Source organism: Mobula hypostoma, chromosome X1 (genome assembly GCF_963921235.1).
Source record: "Mobula hypostoma chromosome X1, sMobHyp1.1, whole genome shotgun sequence".
In the NCBI taxonomy this organism is placed as follows: Eukaryota; Metazoa; Chordata; class Chondrichthyes; order Myliobatiformes; family Myliobatidae; genus Mobula; species Mobula hypostoma.
In genome coordinates this window covers 28,597,929-28,622,230 of record NC_086128.1, presented here as the reverse complement: position 1 = coordinate 28,622,230, position 24,302 = coordinate 28,597,929, and the positions used below count along the sequence as shown (strand labels likewise).

At 46.5% G+C, this 24,302-nt stretch overlaps 1 protein-coding gene across 4 annotated transcripts in view; it reads right to left on the bottom strand.

The window, feature by feature from the left end:
* cdk4 (cyclin dependent kinase 4) overlaps positions 1–15,266 on the bottom strand; it is a 50,884-nt gene extending 35,618 nt beyond the window's left edge. The window contains exons 1-3 of one of the 4 annotated variants that reach the window (XM_063037075.1): positions 15,139–15,266; positions 14,003–14,137; positions 10,343–10,457 (exon numbers count right to left, since the gene is read on the bottom strand). In XM_063037075.1, the coding sequence (XP_062893145.1) occupies positions 10,343–10,417 (75 nt within the window). In that variant the 5' untranslated portion in view covers positions 10,418–10,457; positions 14,003–14,137; positions 15,139–15,266. The remainder of the gene's footprint in view (positions 1–10,342; positions 10,458–14,002; positions 14,138–15,138) is intronic. The other 3 variants (XM_063037077.1, XM_063037080.1, XM_063037081.1) reach the window with 3 other exon arrangements.
* Between the last annotated feature and the right edge of the window lie 9,036 nt (positions 15,267–24,302).

Here is a 24,302-nt window from a genome sequence, read left to right as displayed (position 1 = left end):
TCTCCGTTCTATTGTGAATGTCCACAAGCAAATTAATTTCAAGGAAGTATATGGTGACATATAAGTACTTTGATAATAAATTGACTTTGAACTGTGATGGTCTGAAGTACCTGCTTCTGTGCTGGATGAGCTTTTGGCTCAAAGCTCAGCTGACAAGATGGGCTTTAAGAAGCACCTTAAAGGAGAAGAGAGAGGCTGCAAATCTAATAGCACAGATGCCAATAGTGGAGCAGTGAACAAGAGGTCTTCCACGCCGAACATTAGCAAGGGCTCTCCAAATGGTAAAGTTTGTGTTGTGTAGGTTTTAACCATGTTTATATCTGTGGTGTTGATTTGATTGATCAGGAGAAACTGAGCCACTGAAGCAGGCTTGGGGCCAGTCAGCTAGAAAGCTGTTCATAATCTGTAGAGGGGCTTTGGACATACTGTACACACCTCCCAATGGACTTCATGTGCCTTGGGACTGATGGTTTTCAGCTCTCCTTTATTGAGAGAAAAGACTTGAAGCAATTGGGTTCATCTTTAATCTGCACCTGAAGGTGGCAAAAGCAGTATAACAAAGCAAAATGTCATGAACCTCGAATTTACAGGAGCCAGTGACACCCTTCATAGGCACGGTGAATCAGGAGCAAATTCCATACTCTCAGGCTTCCTTTACATTTTAGAAATATTCCTATCAGAAAATTCAGGCTTATGTAATAATTCCCTTAGGACAGCCTCTCCAAAGCTGCAGCGTTCCCTCAGTACTGTTTCGAAGTGCTCAGTCCTTCAAACAAAGCTAAGGCCACATTCCAGCCATGACTAGGATCACCCTACCCTCCACGGCACCCATGTCTTAGCTCGTCTACATCTTCAGCGCTCTCCTCCTGCACAGCGATGAGGTCATCGCGACTAAAGACCTCATCAGGACAGTGGGAATTACTGCTGAGACTTTCTGGCCCAGTCTTTTGCTAATGCTGTAACAGACATTGACACCTTTAGCAGATATTGTCTGATTAGCAGTGATGATTGGTGCTTATTTTCAACAAAAGTACATTTATTGTGAATTCAAACCACAACTATACTATCACATTACAAACAAAAACCAGACAAATCATGACTAATAATTAGACTAAACAAACGCATTCCCATCAGATTCAGAATCAGGTTTATTATCACCGGCATGTGTTGTGAAATTTGTTAACTTAGCAGCAGCAGTTCAATGCAATACATAATATAGAAGAAAAAAAAGTAACAATAATTAAATTAGATAAATTATAGTATACGTATATTGAATAGATTAAAATCGTGCAAAATCAGAAATAAATTCAAATTCAAAAAACTTTATTGTCATTCTAACCGTACATCAGCTCTGCAGGGCAGAATGAGACAGCGTTTCTCAGGGGCAGTGCAATCATAACATAACAAACGCAACGCTAAATAATAAACATAACAATAAATAGTAAAACACAACAGCCACATGTCAGTTAAAATCAAGTTATAAGTGTCCAGTGCAAGTTAAAAGTGTCCAAAGCAGAGTCAGGTAGAGCAGCTATTTAGCAGTCTGACTGCCTGTGGGAGGAAGCTGTTTAGTAGCCTTGTGGTTTTAGTTTTGATGCTCCTGTAACGTTTGCCTGATGGCAGAAGAACAAACAGTTCATGGAGAGGGTGTGAGGGGTCTTTAATGATGTACCGTGTCTTCTGGAGGCATCCACTCTGAAAGAGGTCTTGGACAGAAGGTAGGGAGACCCCAATAACCTTCTCTGCTCCCCTAACCACCCTCTGCAAGGCTTTTTTGTCAACAGCACTGCAGCTGGAGTACCAGGTTGTGATGCAAAAGGTCAGCACACTCTCAACCACACCTCTGTAGAATGTAGTTAGGATGTTAGTGGGGAGTGATGCTTGTTTAAGCTTCCTCAGAAAGTGCAATCTCTGCTGGGCTCGTTTCACAATCCCAGTGGTGTTCCTGGACCAGGTGAGATTGTCCGAGATCTGCACCCCAAGGAACTTGATGTTTTCCACTCTCTCCACTGTGGAGCCGCTGATGCTGAGGGGTGTGTGCTCAGGCTGAGACCGTCTGAAATCGACGATCATCTCCTTGGTTTTGGTGACATCTCCTTGGTTTTGGTGACATATATATTAAAAAAGTGAGGTAGTGTTCAAAGCTTCAATGTCCATTTAGGAATCGGATGGCAGAGGGGAAGAAGCTGTTCCTAACTCGCTGAGTGTGTGCCTTCAGGCTTCTGTATCTCCTACCTGATGGTAACAGCCCTGGGTGCTGGAGGTCCTTAATAATGGTCGCTGACTTTCTGAGACACCACTCCTTGAAGATTTCCTGGGTACTTTGTAGGCTAGAACCCAAAATGGAGCCAACTAAATTTACAATCCTCTGCAGCTTCTTTCGGTCCTGTGCAGTAGCCCCTCCATACCAGACAGTGATGCAGCCTGTCAGAATGCTATCCATGATACAACTATATAAGTTTTTGAGTTGAATTTGTTGACCTACCAAATCTCTTCAAACTCCTAGTAAAGTATAGCCGCAGTCTTGCCTTCTTTATAACTACATCGATATGTTGAGACCAGGTTAGATCCTCAGAGATCTTGACACCCAGGAACTTGAAACTGCTCACTCTCTCCACTTCTGATCCCTCGATGAGGATTGGTATGTGTTCCTTCGTCTTACCCTTCCTGAAGTCCACAATCATCTTTGATCGCTCCCAATCAAAGATGTAGTTTATTTCCCGTGGTGCCCAAAAGTCTCAAAACACTTTTCTATTACCTGTGGAGGCCATGTATTTTTTCCCCCACAGCTGTCCAGCATGGACAGAAACTCAGAACACTTCCAGGCAGCCAGCCCGGGAGGAACACTCTGTTCCTCTTGTCCAGGACACACAGATCGCAATCTTAGCAAGCCCCAGGAGAAGGTTAACTAGTGTTGGTGCTGGTGCTGGTAAAGGAGATCACACTGTTTCTGTGGCTGTAGAAAAGAAACAAGAAGAGAACAAAACACAAGACTGTGTGATTATGATAGTGACATCGACTTCTATTCCTTTGAATAGTTGCCATGAAACATTTGTTACAATTAAAGAAATAAAAATTGGTTTCAAAAGTGTAACATTCTCTCGGTACTACCTCTCTGACAGTGCAACATTCCCTTGGGACAACCACTTCCAGTGCAGCGTTCCCTCATGGCTACAACTTCCACAGTGCAGCGTTCCCTTGGGACAACCACTTCCAGTGCAGCGTTCCCTCATGGCTACAACTTCCACAGAGCAGCGTTCCCTCGGGACTCCCTCTCCAACAGATTTTGCCAAAGTAATTTTAATTCTTCAACTGCCGTGGTGGCATTAAATCTTAATGTCTCAAACGATTTGTTGAAGCATTTGGATAATATTGCAGTAATTTAGTCACCATACTACTGTGCCTTGTACATCAATGTTACATCTTTAACATACCAAAGCTGTGGGGATCTGGCACAGAAGGGAAGACGAGTGCTGGGACAGGTCAGCCATGATCGTATTGAGTGTAGCTCCTGTGCCAGCGACCTGGGTTTAATTCCTCCGCTCTCTCTGAGGAGTTTGTATGTTCCGCATGTGACCGTGTGGTTTTCCTCAGGGCACTCCAATTTCCTCCCATTTTCCAAACGTGGACAGGTTAGTGTAATTAGTGTAATTGGTTTAATTGGGCCGTGCCAGTTGCCAGTTCATTGGTCCAGAAGAGCATGTTACTGTGCAGTATCTGTAACTAATAAAAAATAATATTGAATGGCAGGGGCTGGCCTGAGGGGCCAAGTGGCCGACTGCTGCTCCTGTTTTCTTATGTTCTTATCAAATGTCGTTCAAAAAAGAACCTTAAACTCGCAGGGTTAAACTGATTAGCACAAGCTTTACTGGATTTAAATTCACCACTTGCTGCTTAAATCTATCAACCAGAATAGAAGATGTGACGTGTCAGAACACCCATTGTTCTCAATGCAAACTGAGCCATTTGCTGTTATTATGACATTTTGCATTCGTCAATTGCAAACGCAAAATACAACAGCCTTCAACTGAGCAAGTCTGGACCTCAGCACATATTGTGAAAGCCAAGCAACTGTGTACAAAAATATACAACCTGGAGCTGACAGCTTTTGCGCTGATGGGTGTAACTGAGGCAGTGGATCAAAGAGACACACTCCTTCTTGCTCAGTTACTTCCTGAATCACATGAGGTTATCAATCATTCTCTGGCAACTGAATGTCCCAAAAATTATTAAAAGTCTGCATTACTTTTGAAAATAATCAAAGTTACCCTGAGAAATTATGAGGGCAGATTGCACAGAGTCACTTTGTATTCCTGTAGAACATTACAGCCAGTACAGGCCCTTCATCCCATGAAATTGTGCCAACCCTATAATCTATTTTAAAATCAATCCGACCCTTACCTAGGCATCTTTCTTTCATCCGTGTGCCTATCTAAGAGCCTCTTAAATGTATTAGAAAAGAGCCCTGGCTGCACTTTCTACACACCTACCACTCCCTGTGTAAAATACGTACCCCTGGCATACCCCAAATGCCTTCCTCCAAACACCTTAAAACTATGCCCCATGTGGAAGGGAAGGTTAAGAAGGTTAAGGACTAGATTTGAGCTAGGGCGGGAGGACGGCTGCAATACGTGTGGCAGGTACAGTGTGAAGAGGGTTTAATGTGGATGAAGGGTACGGTGTGCAAGCGTTGCAATGCACTGTTTCCGATGTGCATGCAGCATTGCAGTGACTGAAGTGCATTGTGAGGATTGCAATGAGAAGACTGGTGCAGTGGGGGGGCATGACGGGAGCACGGTTACACTGTGAAAGGTTGCATTTGGGAGGGTTGCAGCACAGGCTGTGGTGTGGGAATGTTACATTTTGTGGGCGTGGGGCTCCAGTGCAAAGATACGACGTTGTGTTCGGGGGCGTTGCTGTGCGCATGAGTTGTGTGGGGGGGGAGGGTGCACTACGGTGTGGCAAGTGGTGTATCAGGCATTGCAATGCAGGAGTTTCAGTGGGAGGGGGTAGCAGTGCTGGGTGCAGTGTGCAAGTGCTGAAAAGGTCACAGGCTGCTGAAGAAGGAATCCGATAGGAAAGGAGAGTGGACCCTCTCATAATTTTTTCTACCTCTGTAAGATCTCCCGTGCTGCAGTGCTGCCACGTGTTTGTGTTTGGAGTATAGATGTTTGGTGTCAGCATGGATTAGATTGGCCAAAGGGCCTGCTTCTGTGCTGTAGTTATGCAGTACAGGAGCAGGGTTGCTGTAAGAATACCATTCGCTGTGTGGGGCTGCATTGGAGAGATGCAGCATGGCGACCTGCCGAGTGGTCAGGGGAAAGCAGAGCAGCGGCAGAGACGTTGTGTGAGAGTGATGCGCTGTTTTCCTCTGTATGTGTCAGGTGAAGAAGCCAGAGGACTACGTTGAGGAAGCAGTGAGGGGGTTGCAGTATGGGTCAGGGTACAGAGTGGACGGTAGCAGACTGTACAGGGTGAGGGGTGCTCAGTGTAGGGCTGTTGCATTGCTGGAGAGCTCAAGTGCAGTGTGGAAGCAGCAATGCAGCCTGAGAGTGCTCACGGTGGGTTGGGGGAGGGGAGTTGTGGGGAGCTCCCAGAACAAGGACGGTAATTGACAAAGGTGTTCAGCTCCCTAAAGAGCTCTTTAGTTCATGAAGACTAGCTTCAGGACGTAGCAGTCAGCGTAATGCTTCACATCGCCAGTGATCTGCATTCAATTTCCTCTGCTCCACACTCCATTCTCCCCGTTCTGGTTTCCTCTCACATTCCAAACACATACGGGTTAGCAACACACATCAAAGTTGCTGGTGAACGCAGCAGGCCAAGCAGCATCTATAGGAAGAGGCGCAGTCGACGTTTCAGGCCGAGACCCTTCGTCAGGACTAACTGAAGGAAGAGTGAGTAAGGGATTTGAAAGTTGGAGGGGGAGGGGGAGATGCAAAATGATAGGAGAAGACAGGAGGGGGAGGGACAGAGTCGAGAGCTGGACAGGTGATAGGCAAAAGGGGATACGAGAGGATCGTGGGACAGGAGGTCCGGGAAGAAAGACGGGGGGGGGGTGACCCAGAGGATGGGCAAGAGGTATATTCAGAGGGACAGAGGGAGAAAAAGGAGAGTGAGAGAAAGAATGTGTGCATAAAAATGAGTAACAGATGGGGTACGAGGGGGAGGTGGGGCCTAGCGGAAGTTAGAGAAGTCAATGTTCATGCCATCAGGTTGGAGGCTACCCAGACGGAATATAAGGTGTTGTTCCTCCAACCTGAGTGTGGCTTCATCTTTACAGTAGAGGAGGCCGTGGATAGACATGTCAGAATGGGAATGGGATGTGGAATTAAAATGTGTGGCCACTGGGAGATCCTGCTTTCTCTGGCGGACAGAGCGTAGATGTTCAGCAAAGCGGTCTCCCAGTCTGCGTCGGGTCTCACCAATATATAAAAGGCCACATCGGGAGCACCGGACGCAGTATATCACCCCAGTCGACTCACAGGTGAAGTGATGCCTCACCTGGAAGGACTGTTTGGGGCCCTGAATGGTGGTAAGGGAGGAAGTGTAAGGGCATGTGTAGCACTTGTTCCGCTTACACGGATAAGTGCCAGGAGGGAGATCAGTGGGGAGGGATGGGGGGGACGAATGGACAAGGGAGTTGTGTAGGGAGCGATCCCTGCGGAAAGCAGAGAAGGGGGGGGGAGGGAAAGATGTGCTTAGTGGTGGGATCCCGTTGGAGGTGGCGGAAGTTACGGAGAATAATATGTTGGACCCGGAGGCTGGTGGGGTGGTAGGTGAGGACCAGGGGAACCCTATTCCTAGTGGGGTGGCGGGAGGATGGAGTGAGAGCAGATGTATGTGAAATTAGGCCCCACCTCCCCCTCGTACCCCATCTGTTACTCATTTTTATGCACACATTCTTTCTCTCACTCTCCTTTAACGCAAACAACAGGAATTCTGCAGATGCTGGAAATTCAAGCAACACACATCAAAGTTGCTGGTGAACGCAGCAGGCCAAGCAGCATCTATAGGAAGAGGTGCAGTCGACGTTTCAGGCCGAGACCCTTCGTCAGGACTAACTGAAGGAAGAGTGAGTGAGGGATTTGAAAGCTGGAGGGGGAGGGGGAGATGCAAAATGATAGGAGAAGACAGGAGGGGGAGGGATGGAGCCGAGAGCTGGACAGGTGATAGGCAGAAGGGGATACGAGAGGATCATGGGACAGGAGGTCCGGGAAGAAAGACGGGGGGGGGGTGACCCAGAGGATGGGCAAGAGGTATATTCAGAGGGACAGAGGGAGAAAAAGGAGAGTGAGAGAAAGAATGTGTGCATAAAAATGAGTAACAGATGGGGTACGAGGGGGAGGTGGGGCCTAGCGGAAGTTAATGACCCATACTGAACATATGGGTTAGAGTCAGTAAGTTGTGGGCATGCTATGTTGGTGCTGAAGCGTGGCAACACTCGCGGGCTGCCCTCAGCACATCCTCGGACTGTGTTGGTCACTGATGCAAAATGATGCACTGTATGTTCCAATGTACAAGTGACAAATCTTGAATCTTTAAAAAAGCTTTCAGAGAGCAACACTGTCCTACAATACAGTACAGCCACTGTCCCACCCGCACCTCCCCTCCCCCCTCCCCCCTTTCTTGGAATTCAAAGATTGTCCATATCACAAAGGGAGTTAATTAACTGTGAAATGTTTTGCAACATTCCAAGGATTTGAGCAGTGCTATTTCACTCATTAATCCTGCTGCAATTTAAAGAGAAAATATTTTTTTTGGAGATTTAATAATAGCTTTTGGGTTGAAGATTACTACATCTATAAATCACATTACGCTGTTGCCCTGAGAACTAACTCTAGCAGTCAATAGATATGCCACCAGAGATCATTCCTCACCAGCAACTTCAACAATAACTTGAAACGGAAAATGCTGGATATACTCCAGAGGTTCAGCACAATATCTGGAGAGAAGCAGTATTAACATTTCAGGTTGACGACCTTTTATAAGCAGACACTCCCTGATAACTATGGTTGAACCAGAGAAAATCTGCAGATGCTGGAAATCCAAGCAACACACACAAAATGCTGGGGGAGCTCAGCAGGCCAGGCAGCATCAATGAGAAAAAGTACAGTCGACGTTTTGGACTGAAACCCTTTGGCAGGACTGGAGAAAAAAGCTGAGAAGTGGATTTAAGAGGTGGGGAAGGGTCTCGGCCTGAAACGCCAACTGTACTCTTTTCCTAGACACAAGATAATCTGCAGATGCTGGTGTCAAAGCAACACTCACAACACGCTGGAGGAACTCAGCAGGTCGGGCAGCATCAGTGGAAAAGATCGGTCGACGTTTCGGGCCTGACGAAGGGTTCCGGCCCGAAACGTTGACCGATCTTTTCCACGGATGCTGCCCGGCCTGCTGAGTTCCTCCAGTGTGTTGTGAGTGTTGCTCTTTTCCTAGACGCTGCCTGGCCTGCTGAGTTGCTCCAGCATTTTGAGTGTGTTGAACCAGTCTATTCTGTTCTGGGATCCCTGTTCTTTGTGATTTTTATAAATAACTTTGACGAGGAAGTGGAAGGGTGGGTTAGTAAGTTTGCAGATGACATGAACGTTAATGGAGATGTGAATCGTGTGGAGGGTTATTGTAGGTTGCAAGGGGTCATTGACAGGATGCAGAGCTGGGCTGAGAAATCACAGGTTCAAGGTTGTTTACAATTGTTTAATGTCATTTCTGTACACAAGTGTAAAGGAGAACGAAATAATTGTTACTTTGGATCTGATGCAGCGCAAAAAGCACAATAAGATAAGGAACACAAATGGCTGCATCACAGCCTGGTGTGGAAGTACTAATGCCCTTGTACGGAAAATCCAACAAAAAGTAGTGGATACGGTCCAGTCCATCACGGGTAAAGCCCTCCCAACCATTGAGCACATCTACATGAAGCGTTGTCGCAGGAAAGCAGAATTTATCATTGAGGACTCTCACCACCCAAGACATGCTCTTTTCATGCTGCTGCCATCAGGAAGGTGGTACCGGAGTCTCATGACCCACACCACCAGGTTCTGGAACAGTTAATATCCCTCAAACATCAGGCTCTTGAACCAGCAGGGATAACTACCACTCAACTTCACTCGCCCATCACTGAAATCTACCCACAACCTATGGACTCACTTTCAAGGACTCTTCTTCTCATGTTCTCAGTATTCATTGCTTATTTATTTACTATCAGTATCCTTCTTTTTGTATATGTACATGACCCACCCGGCCAACACACTTTTCGTCCCTCTTCCCTCCGGGAGAAGGCTCAGGAGCTTGAAGACTCGTACAGCCAGATTTGGGAACAGCTTCTTTCCAACTGTGATAAGACTGCTGAACGGATCCTGACCCGGATCTGAGCCGTACCCTCCAAATATCCAGACCTGCATCTCGGTTTTTTTGCACTACCTTACTTTCCATTTTTCTATTTTCTATTTGTGATTTATAATTTAAGTTTTTTTAATATTTACTATCGATTTGTAATCCAGGGAGCGGGAAGCGCAGAATCAAATATTGCTGTGATGATTGTACGTTCCAGTATCAATTGTTTGGTGACAATAAGGTATAAAGTATAAAGATTATTGTCTTTTGTACATTGGTTTAGCAGCAAGTTGGTTTGATTATTCGTTGATTCTGTTATGGTTATTATGCTATGGATTTATTGAGTATGCCCGCAAGAAAATGTATCTCAGGGTTGTATATGTACTTTGATAATAAATTTACTTCGAACTTTGAACAATGATAAAAGCACAATAAATATAAATGCAGAAGATAGCTGTAGACTGGAGGTATAGTATGTCCACAAAATGATGCTAACCACAGGAATGCCTGTACATAAGGTGATTCTTACACAACGTGATAAAGTAGTGGTGGGTTAGTGGGTGGAGGTGTTGATCATCCTCACTGCTTGGGGAAAGAAACTGTTTTTGAGTCTGGTGGTCCTGGTGTGGATGCTACATATCCTCCTCCCGATGGGAGTGGGAGCTTAATCCAGAAAAGTGTGAAGTGATTCGATTTGTAAGGATGAATTTGAAGGTAGGATACAGCATTAGTGGTAGGATTCTGAGCAGTGTGGAGGAACAGAAATTTCTTGAGGTCCACAACCATAGATCCCTCAAAGTTGCCCTGCAAGTTGAAAGGGTGGTTAAGAAGACGTAATGCTTGTGTTGGCCTCCATGAGTCGCGGATTCAGTTCAAAAGCCACAAGGTGATGTTGCAGCTCTGTAAAACCCTAGTTAAAACCACACTTGGAGTATCGTGTTCATTTCTGCTCACCTCAGTAGAGGAAGGATGTGGACATTATAAAAAAGGCGCAGAGGAGATTTACCAGGATTCTGCTCACCATCCAGGGAGTCCGAACAGTCTTTCCAGGCAAAGCCGTTCTTGCATTTCTTCCAGTCATGTGTACTGCATTCAGTATTCATCGTGTGGCCTCCTCTACACTGAAGAAACCAAACATAGATTGGGGGATCACTTTATAAAACAACGGAGCTCAGTCCTCAGCGGAAACCCTGAGCTTTCCGTTGCCTGCCACTTGAATTCCCTGTCCCACTCCTGTCTGACCTATTGGGCTCTGAGCTCCTGCACTGTTACAGTGAAGCCCAGTGCAAGCTGAAGGAACAGACGCTCATTGTCTGTCTGGGAGGGTTTCAGCCTTCTGGAATGAATACTGAATTCTACTAAGGCAACTTGATCTGTGTCTGTATCAGTTGTCCGTCTGTGATCAGTAAGGAGAGACAGCAACACCTCTGCCAGGTTTATTCTAAACAGAATGCTCCACATGAAAGAAATTGACCATGTCCCTGTTCATCATTCACCATAGAAAGCATTCTGTATGGATGCATAGTGCCTTTGGTCTGCCTGTGACCACAAAAAACTGCAGAGAGTTGTGGACACAGCTCAGCAGATTGCAGGAACCTGCCTTCCCTCCATGGACTCTGTCTACACTTCCCGCTGCCTCAGTAAAGCAGCCAGCACACTCAGAGACCCCACCCACCCCAGACATTCGCTCTTCTCCCCCTCTTCCATCGGGCAGAAGATACAAAAGCCTGAAAACATGTCCCGAAAGGTTCAAGGACAGCTGCTATTCCACTGTTATAAGCCTTTTGAACAGATCTCTCGTACGATAACATGGACTCTTGGCCTCACAATCCACAGTACCTCATTATGATTTTGCACTGTATTCCTTTGGTAGCATTTACACTTTACTCTGCATTCTGTTATTGTTTTACCTTGTTCTACCTCAATACACTGTGTAATGATTTGATCTGTATGAACAGTATGCAAGACAAGCTTTTCCACTGTATCTCAGTACATGTGACAATAATAAACCAATTCCAAATATTGGTTCAGCTTGTTTGTTGTTTTCTATCCCTTTTTCTCTCTGTCAGAACATGCTCAGCCTAACCTGCCGGGTTTGTTTTCCAACTCGACATGTCATAACTTTCACATTCCTCTCACTGTCTGTTCCCATTCACTCACTGACCAGATAAACTTTTTTACACAAGAGAGGCAAGGAAGGGAAATAATTTGGGGATGGGACCCCAGAGGTTAAGGTAGATAGATTGATACTTTATTGATTAGGCTCTATAATGAGTGAACCTGTGGCCGGGGAAGTGATGACCCCCTCCTGTTAGACTCTTTGAGGTAACTTATTTTTTTATTCTTTCTTACTTCCCTTCTAATATTTGTATATCTGTGCACTTGACTACTATGACACAGTAATATCCTTTGGGATCAATAACGTATCTATCTACCCCACCCCCACTACCCTTGCTGCAGCTTCAGTTTTACATTGTCTCCTCCCCAGTTCCGATGAAGGGTCTCCAAAATGAAATATTGTCTGTTCCTTAGCCCACAGGTTTTCCACATTTTTTGTTTGGTTCTGTTTGCAAATTTGATGTCACATCTGATGCTGGGATGAGTTTCCAAGCAGCAGGAAGCGAGCACATGATTTTCCCCTTTGTGACATTGCCTGACTCCAACCCTTCCTCAGTACATCTGCTGAAGACCGCCTTTCTCATGCCTTTGTCATCTCCTGATTCAGCACACTGCTGGCTGGCCTCCGTTGAGCTGCCCTCTATAAAATAAAGGTCATACAGAACTCAACCAGCACCAGGTCCCATTCAGCTGTTGCCCTGCATTCAGTTGCCTCTACTGTTGAGACAATAGTCAGATCATCCATGATCATATTAAATAGTGGAGAGGTCTTGAGTGGCTAAATGACCTACTCTTGCTCCTGATTCTGGCTTCCATTTGAAAATTCTTATTGCTTTAAAGTTCCTCTCACCTTCAGCTCTCACTTGACTTTTGTCCAACCAAAGAATCCTCCGAAACCTCTGCTTAGGAGGGTTAACGGCACCTAACGGCGACTCCTTTGCTTTGCATCTTCAGAAACAGCTCTATTTCCATCTTTAATATCCCTTTTTTTCCCTTTCAGAGTTCTTTTGAAGACCCTGACCTGGACTTACTCGCTGACTATAGTTCTTTGTGGGAACGGGACCCGCTCTCAGGGTTCCATAACTGGCTGTTGTTCGGCACGCCCCAAGGCTCGGCCTAAGAGTCCGGCTCGGATTCAGAAGCCTAGGATCTCGGGGCTCTGGAGACGGGTGGCTCGAGGGTCGGTGTCACGACAGGAAACCCGTGTGTCATTGGGGGAGTCGGGATATCTACAGTTGTGTGCCTGGAGACCCAGAATCTTTGCGATCTTCGGGCACAGAGCTCGAAAAAAGTGACATAATGGACTTCTAACATCGTAAACCAGCGACTTGTTTGTTATGTCTCCCCACTCGCTGGGAAAATGGAGACACCTCATTCTCCCTTAATAGGGAGAGCAAGAATCTGTGGTATGTCGTATACCGGGTGAATACGTAGTCTTTGAGGTAACTGCAAGTCTGTGTCTTTGCTATTGTTTTGCTCATGCTTGAGCGCTCGGTGGTGGGTGCTGATGCTTTTTTTTGCCCAGTGGGGTGAGGGGGATTGTTGCTTGCAGCCGCTCATGCGTGGGAGGGAGGGGACTTTGGGGTTCTAACATTTGACTGTCGTTCATTCTTTGGGGCACTCCTCTGTTTTCGTGGATGTTTGCGAAGAAAAAGCATTTCAGGATGTATATTGTATACATTTCTCTCACATTAAATTGTACCTTTGACCCTTTGAACTGTTCTGCTTTGACTCTTCGATCATTCTCTAAATGCAATCACTGTTGGTGGCCATGCTAAGCTCTGGAGTCCCATCCCCAAATTATTTCCCTTCTTTGCTTCTCTTCCCACTTTTCAAGGTGCCCTCTGTATAAACTTCTTCCCATCAGTCATAAGTTATTTGTAGGAAGCCTGGTGTGAATTATCGTTCGTTAATGAAGCACCTTGGGACATTAAAAGAAAATGCAAGGTGCTGTTGTAAACCACAAAAAAAACACCAGATAGATGAAATTTTAATCAAACCACTGATTGCTGTCACCTCAACCCCAACAACCCTCCCCTGCCAACTACCTTTTCATTATTCCAGCCTATGTCACATGAGATTTCAGCCTGGAAGATTCTAATAAGCACTTGGCGTTTAAATAACCCAAATTTAAAGCTGGTGCCTGAAAAGCGATGAAGTCAAAAGACTGAAAATATATCACGCGTCAATTCCAACACATTACTAGTGTTTTTTTCTACCTGTCAGTTTCCGCATGTGGCCAAGATTTTCTGTATACTGATTGTATGAGCTCTGCAAAATCTAATGTAGTTGGTGATGCAGCCCCCTTCTTGGGAGAGTTCAAAATGCCCATGATGGTCGAAGTTCCAGTTTGAAGTGATTTCAAACCATGACTCGCCATGTTCTTACAATGATCCATACTCAAATCAATTTCCTTGTGTATTGCTGTAAAATAATTCATCCAGTGCTACTCCTTCACTGGAAATCCTTTACAAATGATTTTGGCTTAATAAATCTGTGTCACATTAGTAAAGCTGATGGTTGATATAGTTCATTAAGTTTAACTGACCATACATCATTCTTTCACTGCAGGGTTTGGCAGTCAGCTTTGTCGTCTTGAAGTTGTTCTTTTAATTAAGTTGTATTTCCTTATGCCTCTAGGGCTAAGCAGTGATTTCATACAGAAATTGAAGATGGTGGAAATCTGAAATAAATATAATGTTCAAAACATTCAGCTCATCAGCAAGCATCTGTGAAGCGGGAAATGGTGTTACCGTTTCAGGTTGCGGTCTCATTATAGATCATTGGGCTGAAATACGAACTCATTTCTCTGAGCAGCAACTTCGTTCACTGTTGGTGCCCCTCCCTGTTTCTTTTCATTCTTCCATGGGACTAGGTCACTGCTGGCAAGGCCCAGCATTGATTTCCCATCCCAAACCACTACAGGGAAGGTGGAGCTCAGCAGCGTTCCTGAGCAGCTGCATTCTGTGTGTTTAAGGATTGCCACTGTGCTGTTCAGGAGGGAAGGTCACTTCTGCATGATGAATCCCTCACATTTGACCACGCTTTTAATCTTTACATGTTGTGTGGGGCTGCCCTTGTTATTATCAATAGATTATTCTCCAGTGACCGGTGAATTCAACGAGACATTAATCACATTATCTCGAGTGAATCCATAGGCAATGCAGACTGTTAGTTTTTCATAATCACTTTATAACATAAGATATTTATTTGCCCTCTACATGAATGTCTTGTCCAGATATCTTAGGTATAACTAAAGCATGCCCTGGGACTGAGGGAAGAATGGAAAGAAAGGCTTCCATTTCCACATCTCCATTCATATCCCTCTCAAAATGTCTCGAGGTGCTCAATAGACAATGAGCTAATTTTGAAATGTAGTCACTATGGTAAAATAGGAAATGCTGCAGCCAATTTCAGATAATTTATTTGTAACTCTCGGTTCAGCTGGCGGCTTAATATGATAGCCTCCGGCCTGGCCAAACTTAAGAAATCTCTTTCGAGTGGATGCTGCGCAATGTGTCCCCTGTTACAAATCAGTACCATGAAATAACAAACAGTTCATAATATGCGATTCAATGATTGAGCTTTATAATTCTTAATTTGACTATATTGTTAGTAAAGAAACAAAAAATAGAAAAGGGCCCATTCTCATGAAACAATCTAATGCACAACATTGGAGCTCACTGATAAGGCCGTTCATCCATCATCGACCTCCTCCAATCGTCGCTGACCTTCAGACCCTCGTTCCAAGTCCACTCCGTCTGGCGGTCTAGCAACTCTCTCCATTCGCGTCTTCTCTCCTCATATCTCCCCGACAAAAGACTGTGAAATCCCGGCTCCCAGAAACACAAGAAAGAACAACATCCCTCTCATTGGCTAACATGCCCTGTTATCTCTAGACATAACCCAAACATTGCTGCTGCAGAGAAACCATTACCTTAGCAGTGGAACATTACAGATAAACCATTACATTAGCGGTGAAACCTTACAGCATGTTACACTCTCCCCCCACCAAATTTAGTCATGTCCTCATGACATTAAGCTACTTTGCCAACCTTTCCTGCAAAACACAAAGTCCAATCCAGGTGTATAAGGCTGTGACATAGCTCCCCAAATCGGTAGGAGTCATACTCTGTTCCCCTGGTGCTATGTAGGCCAGCCTATCTGGTGGTCTCCTAATTCTCTGGGACCTCCGCGCCCCCTCACCTAACTCTTCAGGTTCAGACACTACTGGGGATGCTTCCAGTCTACCTGGCAATGCCTCCCCTGACCTATCACTCGTGCCCACCCACAACTCGGACCCCTCTGTCCTGTGACCAAGCCACGCTCCCTCCCCTGCAGAGTCCTGCTGCAACCCAGGCTGCCCACAGATAGCCCCCCCGCCCCCATTTCACCTGACTCAGTGGGAGAAGGGCCGGGAGTCTCTTCCTCAATCAATGAGGAGTTAGTGAAAGGCAGCATATACCACACATCCAGGTCCTCATCCTCCGAATCAGTATCCCTCTTAGTGGTTGGGGCCGGCCTAACCTCAAACTAGAGGTAATCACTCAACTTATCCACCACCGCCCATTTCAACACCAGAAACTCCAACTTGTGCGTGGGATAGTTTTCCTCGGAGGGCGACAGACTCCGACTGACAAACACAACAAGCCTCAACCCGCTGCCCTGATCCTGATACAGGACACCCCCTAAACCCTTTCGGCTGGGATCACCCTGCAAGTGATAGGGCGTGGTCCTTGACTTCTCGACTCCAAGCATGCCCAGTAACTCATCGATGAGTCTGCTCTCGAAATCCCGTCCCTGATCACTAGGTCTTCACCTGGGAAGGCCATACTAGATGAAATTCTTCTCCTATAACACTTTTTCCACCATGGATGCCCTCTGACCCTTGGTAGGAAAAGCCTGAGCATATCTGGTATAGTGGTCTGTGATGACTAAGACATTTGCCATGTTGCTGGCATTGGGTTCTATTGACAGGAAATCCATACACACCAGGTCCTGAGGCCCCGTACTCTGTGGGTGGGACAAGGGAGCTGCCCATGTAGGCAGTGTCTTCCGCCGTACGCATCGAATGCTCGACTTGTAGTATTCTTCGACCTTCGACTTCATTCGGGGCCAGTAAAACCGGTCTCTGGGCAATCCATAGGACTTTTTAACACCCAAATGTCCAGGATCATCATGAAGTGACTTCAATGCAATCCTTCGATACTTCTCGGGCAGAACCAACTGTCAACGCCGAGGTCGGTCCGGGGGGGTGACGTGACTCTGTATAGGGTCTGGTTCCACAACTCCGACCAGGACCATTCTCTCAGTAATGGAGGCACCGATGCATGTCTCGTCTTCTCCATCTGAGCTATGTCTCCCTTTTTGACTGCCACCCAGATGGTACCAATGTCTGGATCATCTCGATGAGCAGCTGCCACTTCCCCAAAACTCAATTCCGGCAGCTGCTTTGTCTTCAGAGCAGTCAGGTTACAGTAAACTTGGGGAACGGTGTCATCAGAATCTCCCAATTAATCCACCACTCGATCCTGCCCCTCCTTTCCCTCTACCTTTACAGTGCTGGCAAACTGACATAATGGCCTTCACCCCCAGGGCAGGAACGCTCTCCCACTCCTTGTCCCTGTCCAGTCCCTCATGCGCCCGTTGGGACAAAGCATCAGCGTCAACGTTCCTGCCTCCTGGCTGGTACTTCAGGCTGAGATCATAGGCAGACAACGCCACCAACCACCGATGGCCTGTGGCATCCAGTTTCACCAAGGTCAGGATATAAATTCGGGGGTTGTTGTCCATCCTCACCTCTGCGGGGGCCAGTCACTGCGACCTCTCTCTGAACAAGGTGTCCTCAGTCACCCGGATAGTGTGAAGTGTGCTCTTGGAACAACTCACATCAAACTCGTCAGTGGAAAAGACACCTTCCAGCTTCAACATCATCTCTATCAACCTCCTCTTCCAGCCCGCAGGAACCGGGGAGTCTCTGAAGTTGAATGACTCAGCGGTCACCTTCCCCCTTTTTCCAATAGTTTCTCCCCGGCTTGTCTCACAGGGACACTAGACATTACTGTCACCAGAAGCATTCCCCGCTTGAAGGTGACCTCCCTCTTCGTAGTGTTCCTGACGATCACTGCCATCCTGTTTGCTTGTACAGCCGAGGGCTTCTGCAGTTTGGGCCTCACCAGTAACTCAGCCGGAAATCCCGACTCTCCCTCTTGGTCTTCTGGAGTGTCCACTAAGAGGGCCTCGCCCTCAGGCACTCTGGGAAATTTGGGGTTTCCCATCACTCTCGCTACTTCCCCGGGCTGTACCACCATTGGCTTCGACTGAGTGAACCACACAATCCCTTGTTTAAATTTGGTATCCGGCCCAATGCAGCCATGCACTTCCTCAAAAGCAGCTCAAAACACTAGGTGCACGGACAATGTTCCCAGAAATCTCTCCCCAGCCTTCTCCTTGCAGTCCCCCATGAGCCTCCTCACAAGAGGGGTGTTGGTCCCCACCAGAATTGAAACATCACCCTTCTCAACAGGGTCCGGACAAACCAGCACCAATGTATCAAGGACCTCAGACACTCCCACATTGACCTCCAAGAACTCCAACTTCACTGACAAATAACCATCGTATGGATAATCACCAGCACTATGCTCCCAGAACTCTAGTGCTGTGAAAAGGGTCAATGGTAAATGCTTCAGATACCGGGTGTAAAACAAACAGTACAACAACATGACCTGCGACCCAGTGTTGAGTATGGCTTTAGCACAAGTACCCTCTATCCGTAGCAACACACTGGAGCATGGACCCACTAAGCCTTCCGGAATTGGGCCTTTCGCTTTCGGGGGTTCCGTGGTACATTGCTGAATTCCAGTGAATACAGGCCCAGAGCCATCAAACACTCCTCATATTACAAGCATACGCACAATGTTCAATAGAACAACACAAACAGCAGCAACGATGGATCAAAAGCAGCAAAACAAGCCCCTATTTCCCTCCCACTCACACACACAAACAGTTCTCCAAACCCTGTACAGGCCATCTCCAGGCCTCCAGCCCCCCAGCCCCCAGTGGACTGGCAGACACTGGGCCTCCAACTTCCCAGTGGACTTGCAGACTCCAGACCCAGGGCTTCGGCCACTGGGCCTCGGTTCCCAGTCTCATTCGGTCTTCAAACTTCTGTATCAACCACAGCACTAGAGGACCCCCAAAACAACAATGTGATAAAGGCCAGCACTCCATCAGCTCTAATCCTGCACCAGTGTGGCACTCTCTCAGCACTGCATCAGTGACCACGTTGAGGGGCAAACATTGGCCTCAGAGTACTGAAGAAATCTTCTTGTTGTGGTGTACTGTCTTTGGCCTGAAACAGTAACTCTGTTTCTCTTTCTACAAGTACCTGGCCAGCTGAGTGTTCCCTGCATTTTCTGTTTTTATACTGGGAAGAGTCACCCATTTTGTTTTTGAAGAGCGTCTGTGATCTTTTCTAACACAGAAGGCAGGGCCTCTGTTAGTTATCACATCTGAAAAGTCGTACTCCCTCTTCACTACTCCTCCCACTGCCTCTCTGACAGTACAGCACTCACGTAGCAATGTCTCTCCAACAGTGTTATGGTCCATCAGCAATGTCATTCTCTATCAATGTAGCAGCCTCTCCCAAAATGTGACATTCTCTTTTGAAAAAAAGTTTATATTCAGTACTACACTAATACAACAAAAATGTTTGTTTATAGTGTTTTGTTGTAGCACTAAAAATTAATACATTCCCTTTCTTTTTAAATCTTTTTATTGAGTAAGTATACAAAAAAGGTAAGCCATATAAACATTAATACAATGTTAAAGTATAATAAAATTCCAAAAGGTATCAATACCAAAAAAAAATACTACAAACAATGTAATTTAAACATAAGAAACCAAGATAACATAATAGTATACTAAATTTTATATATATCAATGGAAAAAAAGAAAAAAAAACCCCCCAAAAAAAACCCACCGTGCAACTAACTAAAAGCAAGGCAAAGCAATGGGCTAACTTGAAACCAAACAGAGTTAAACTTAAAATTAATACATTCCCATCCTCATCTAGGATGCAATTTATCCTCTAGGGTGACGGATGGTCCTGGAGCACCTCAATGGTGCCAGTCGACACTGTGTCTTCTTTCTCCATGCCACTGGAAAACTGCCAGGCGGTCAGCCCGGTGGCAGCCCTCAGCTGCCTGCCAACCAGTATGAGGCCTCTTTGGTACTGCATGCCCGACATTAGCACTGACCCTCTAATACTGTGGTGTTCCAACAATACTGCTGTCTGACAAGGTGGTGCTCCTCTGAAGAGTTCTGCACTTTTTCAGCACTGCTACTCCCACAGCGTGGACCTCCCTCAGCATCAGATCATAAGACATAGGAACAGAATTAGTCCATTCAGTCCATGGAGTCTGCTCCGCCATTCCATCACGGCTGATTAATTATCCCTCTCAACCCCAATCTCCTGCTTTCTCCCTGTAACCTTTGACACCCTGACTAATCAAGAACCTATCAACCTCCTCTTTAAATATACCCAATGACTGGGACTCCACAGCTGCCTGTGCCGACAAATTCCCAGATTCACCCCTGTGACAGGACAGCTAATTCTCCGGTTAACTTTGCCCCTTTGCCCGGTTAGTCACTCCTCCCCGTTCTGCCCCTGGTCTAGCTCCCCCAGTAGTTCACACACTTTGCCCTCCTGTTCTGCAGATCTTGGGAGTTCACCATTTACATATGCCAACAGTAAAACAATCTTGGCTAATCAAAACAATCCCTTCAGTTAATGTGCTCTACGAGTTTATAACTCATAAAAATAAGGATTCTAGATACAGGCATTCATTTATTTTCACTCACACCGTTAAATCGGTTTGAAGACAGCAGAACAGCCACAAAAGACCCGAGGGACAGTTTGGGGCGTCCTGAAATAATGCCTGGGTTAGTGGGAACAGGCGCACCACACTCTACACAGGCAACACCACTGCGTCGGTCATATAATCTTTTATATTCACCTGAGCATGTGGACACTGATATATGGGTTTATCTAGGGCATTTATTGTGGAATAAAACCGAAGGATGTTAGAATCCCTGTTTAAAATGTTCCAATTCTGCATCTGAAATAATTGTTAAGGTCTGGTCACGTGATTATCCCCCACTCCCCTCAGACCACCAGTCACTCCTTCCTGGTCCTTCTAAGCCCAGCGGAGGCAGATTTAAACCCTCAGTCTGGTTTTGCTAGAGAGGTGTGGAGGTTGCTGAATAGTTATATTGAAAAGTTAAAGACAAAGTGTGTCATGGAGAAAGCCTCTGTATATTTTTAAAATTTTTGTACATACGTGTGCCTTGTTGTAAATACTTCTTTTTCTTCACAACTTTTGGTTAGCTTTTGCATTTTGTCACTGACACTAAATAAAACCCCTTACACTGACGTGCTGTGATGACTTACCATCTGTGTTTTACCAACTGGTGACCCCTGTCGGGCCGCTTACCCGCACCTGATAGAGAGGTGTGACAGACGGTGGCAGGTTAGGATGGTAAGCCGAAAAGGTGCGGGGATGTTGAAAAGAGCTGCGCTCATGGAAGACCAGAGTTGCAGGTTTGGAGTCTCAAGAGAACGGACGGTGGGACGCGACGGAGTCTGAGGAAGAGTACGTAGCCCAAGGTGCACAGCCCAAGACTTGTTGGAATTCTTCTGAGGGTCCGGGAAAGTCTGAGTTGGCAGCTCTTCTAGGCCAGTTCATCTCCACGCAGCAGGTCGAGGAAGAAATACTTCAGCAGGAGTTCCGAGAGCTACAAACCAGCCTGAGCAGAACTCCACCACCAGAGACAAGTGTTGACCTGGGATCACCCACTGCATTAGGTTCATAGCGTCACCAGTCCCCTCGGAGAGCAGAACCCCAAGAGTGCTGCTTCCACCACCAGCACCTCGGCACTCTCTGTTATCTGCACCTGAGCAAAGATGCGGAGACTTTGCCTACCGGTCAGAACCCAAGATGCCAGCCTTCTAAGAGTGAGAAGGTATTGAGAATTATCTCCCGCGGTTCGAACAGCTGGACAAGACGTGGGGGTGGCCTGTGGAGGAGTGAGCATGTCGACTCATCTCTCTCCTGACTGGTAGAGCGTTGGAAGCCTACTCAGCTATGGATGAGGGAAGGTCCAACTGTTACCCTGAACCGAAGGAAGCACTCCTGGCAAAGTTCAATATAGCGCCGGAGACCTGTCAACTGAGGTTCCGGGAGAGGTCTGTGCCAGCTGGAGAGTCTTCAAAGGAGGCCTACCACTGTCTGAAAGGACTCTCCCAGTGCTGGATAAGGCCAGAGGTCCACAGCAAAGAAGAGATTGGGGAATTTATTATCCTCGAGCAGCTGCTGCAGGTCTTGCTGGGGAATGTTCATACCTGCGTTCAAGAATGCAAGCCCTCCAATGGACTGGTCACGGTGCAGCTGGCTCAACTGTACATCGATGCCTGGAGAGGAGCATCCATATCATCCCCTGCTCAGTCACAGCAGTGGTGACCACTTGGAGGTAACCTTGGTCCACAAATCAGAGACACTGGAGAGCCTAAAACTCCCCTAACCTGCTATTACTGTCAACAAGTTGGTCACAAAGCTTCTGCTCGTCCTTTAAAAAGACCTAAACTGTCCAGCTCTTGTTATGTCCAAAGGGAGGGGGATGTCTCATTGCTAGAGGTAGGGGTGGCTATTAACCTTGCAAGGAGGGAGAACCAGGTGAAATGTTCTGCTGAAATACCAGTCTTGGTGACTGGGCAGAGGTTGCACGCTCTCTTGTATGCAGGAAGTATGATTACCTTGGTCAGAAAAGAATTTGTACCATCTAATCTTGTTGATTTCTGTAATCATACTTTGATTCAATGTGCACATGGTCCAAGTGATGCTATGTCTTAGTTTGGAGAAAATTAGAAGTCAAACCTTTGAACCTTTATTTGATTTTGAGAAAAGATGGGGTTCCTTTGCTCGTTATTATCATTCGAGTTAATTGACAGATTTTCTCCACAATCTAATTGTAAATTTCTGTTTTTTTTTCTTGCTGGCGGTTTGATGTTTATCTTTAGAAGCTTTTTGTATGACGCATGGCTCCGGGGTTGAACACCTAATGGGTTTCCCCCCAACTTTTCTGCTTAGTAGGGGTTTTTATATTATCACGAAAATTTTTCAATCTTTAAAATAATGTTTTTTTTCCTTGAGACATAATAAGTGTTGCTTACTTCGATGTACTCGTGTTATTTTTTGAATAATAATAATAATAAAAAGATTTGAAAAGAAAAAAAAGACGAAAAGATCATGAGACCATAAGACATAGAAACAGAATTAGGCCATTCAGCCCATCAAGTCTGCTCTGCCATTCCATCATGGCTGATCCCAGCTCCCACTCAACCCCATATCCTTTGGTGCCCTGACCAATCAGGAAATGATAACTTCCACTTTAAATATACCCACAGATTTGGCTTCCACCACAGAGCATTCCACATTCACTACTCTCTGGCTAAAAAAATTCCTCCTTACCGCCGTTCTAAAAGGCTGCTCCTCATGTTTCCATGCCTTGCAGTTGTACCAGCTCTTCTGGTTCTGCTGGGCCCTCTCCAGATTGCACCAAGCCTCTTTTCTGTTGGTCTCCAGGTGATCTGTCATTTGTAAAACACAAGAGACAATGCCCTCACCTGTGCTGCCTTGGGGCTTGTCCTCCCACTGGTAGTGGAGCAAATCGAGGGGTCACTGGACGTCCCACCCACACAGAGCTCAAACGGGAAGAAGCCGGTCGATGCCTGGGGGACATCCCGATATGCAAAAAGGGGGGAAGGCAGTCACTTATCCCAGTCTCTTCCTGTGTTGGAAGAGACTGGGAAAAGTGACTGCCTTCCCCCCTTTTTGCATATCTATGGATTGAGGAACTGCTAGAAAGGTTGGACTATGCCAAGGATATAACAACCCTTGACTTCCGCAAGGGTTATTGGCAGATCCCACTGGCAAAGGACTCTGGCGGGTACACCGCATTCAGTACTCCACTTGGCCTCTTTCATTTCACTGTCATGCTATTCGGGCTGCATGGAGCCCCAGTGACCTTCCAGCGGCTGATTGACTGTGAGCTGAGGGGATGCAAGAAGCGTTGCACAGCCCACCTGAGTGACGTGGTCATCTTCAGCACCAGTTGGACGGACCACCTGAAGCACCTGGAGGATGTCCTGAAGGAGATTGTAGCCGCTGGCTTGACACTGAACATCCAGAAGTGCGAGTGGGCCTGCGTTGAGACAGTACCTGGGCTACCAGCTAGGGTGAGGACTAGTACAGCCACTGGTCAACAAGGTCGAGCCCCTCAGAAATAGTCCCTGGCCCTGCACAAGGAAACAGGTCCGGTCCTTCCCGGGGTTAATCGGGTGGTATGGCCCATTTATCCCTCAGTCTGTCACCTTGGCAGTCCCACTAACAGAACTGATGCTGAAGTCTGCAAAGAATCCGGTCTGGTGGGCTAAAGAATGAAAGGAAGCCTTTGTAACTCTGAAGGAGGCTTTGTGTTCCCGGCCAGTCCTCATCAGCCCTGACTTCGCCAATCCATTCATCATCCAAGTCGAGATCTCAGCAATGGGGATTGGAGCAGTCTTGGCCCGGGGGGAAAGAGGGAGGAGAACAGTTGGTATTGTACCTTAGTCAGAAGCTGCTACTACAGGAGACAGGTATTCCCCTGTTGAGAAGGAAGTTCTTGCCATAAAATGGGCCTTGGAAAGCCTCCAGTATTACCTGCTGGGCAGAGAATTCATTCTGGAGATCGACCACAAAGCACTCACCTGGGTCCACTCCATGAAAGACCACAATGCACGCATCATGAGA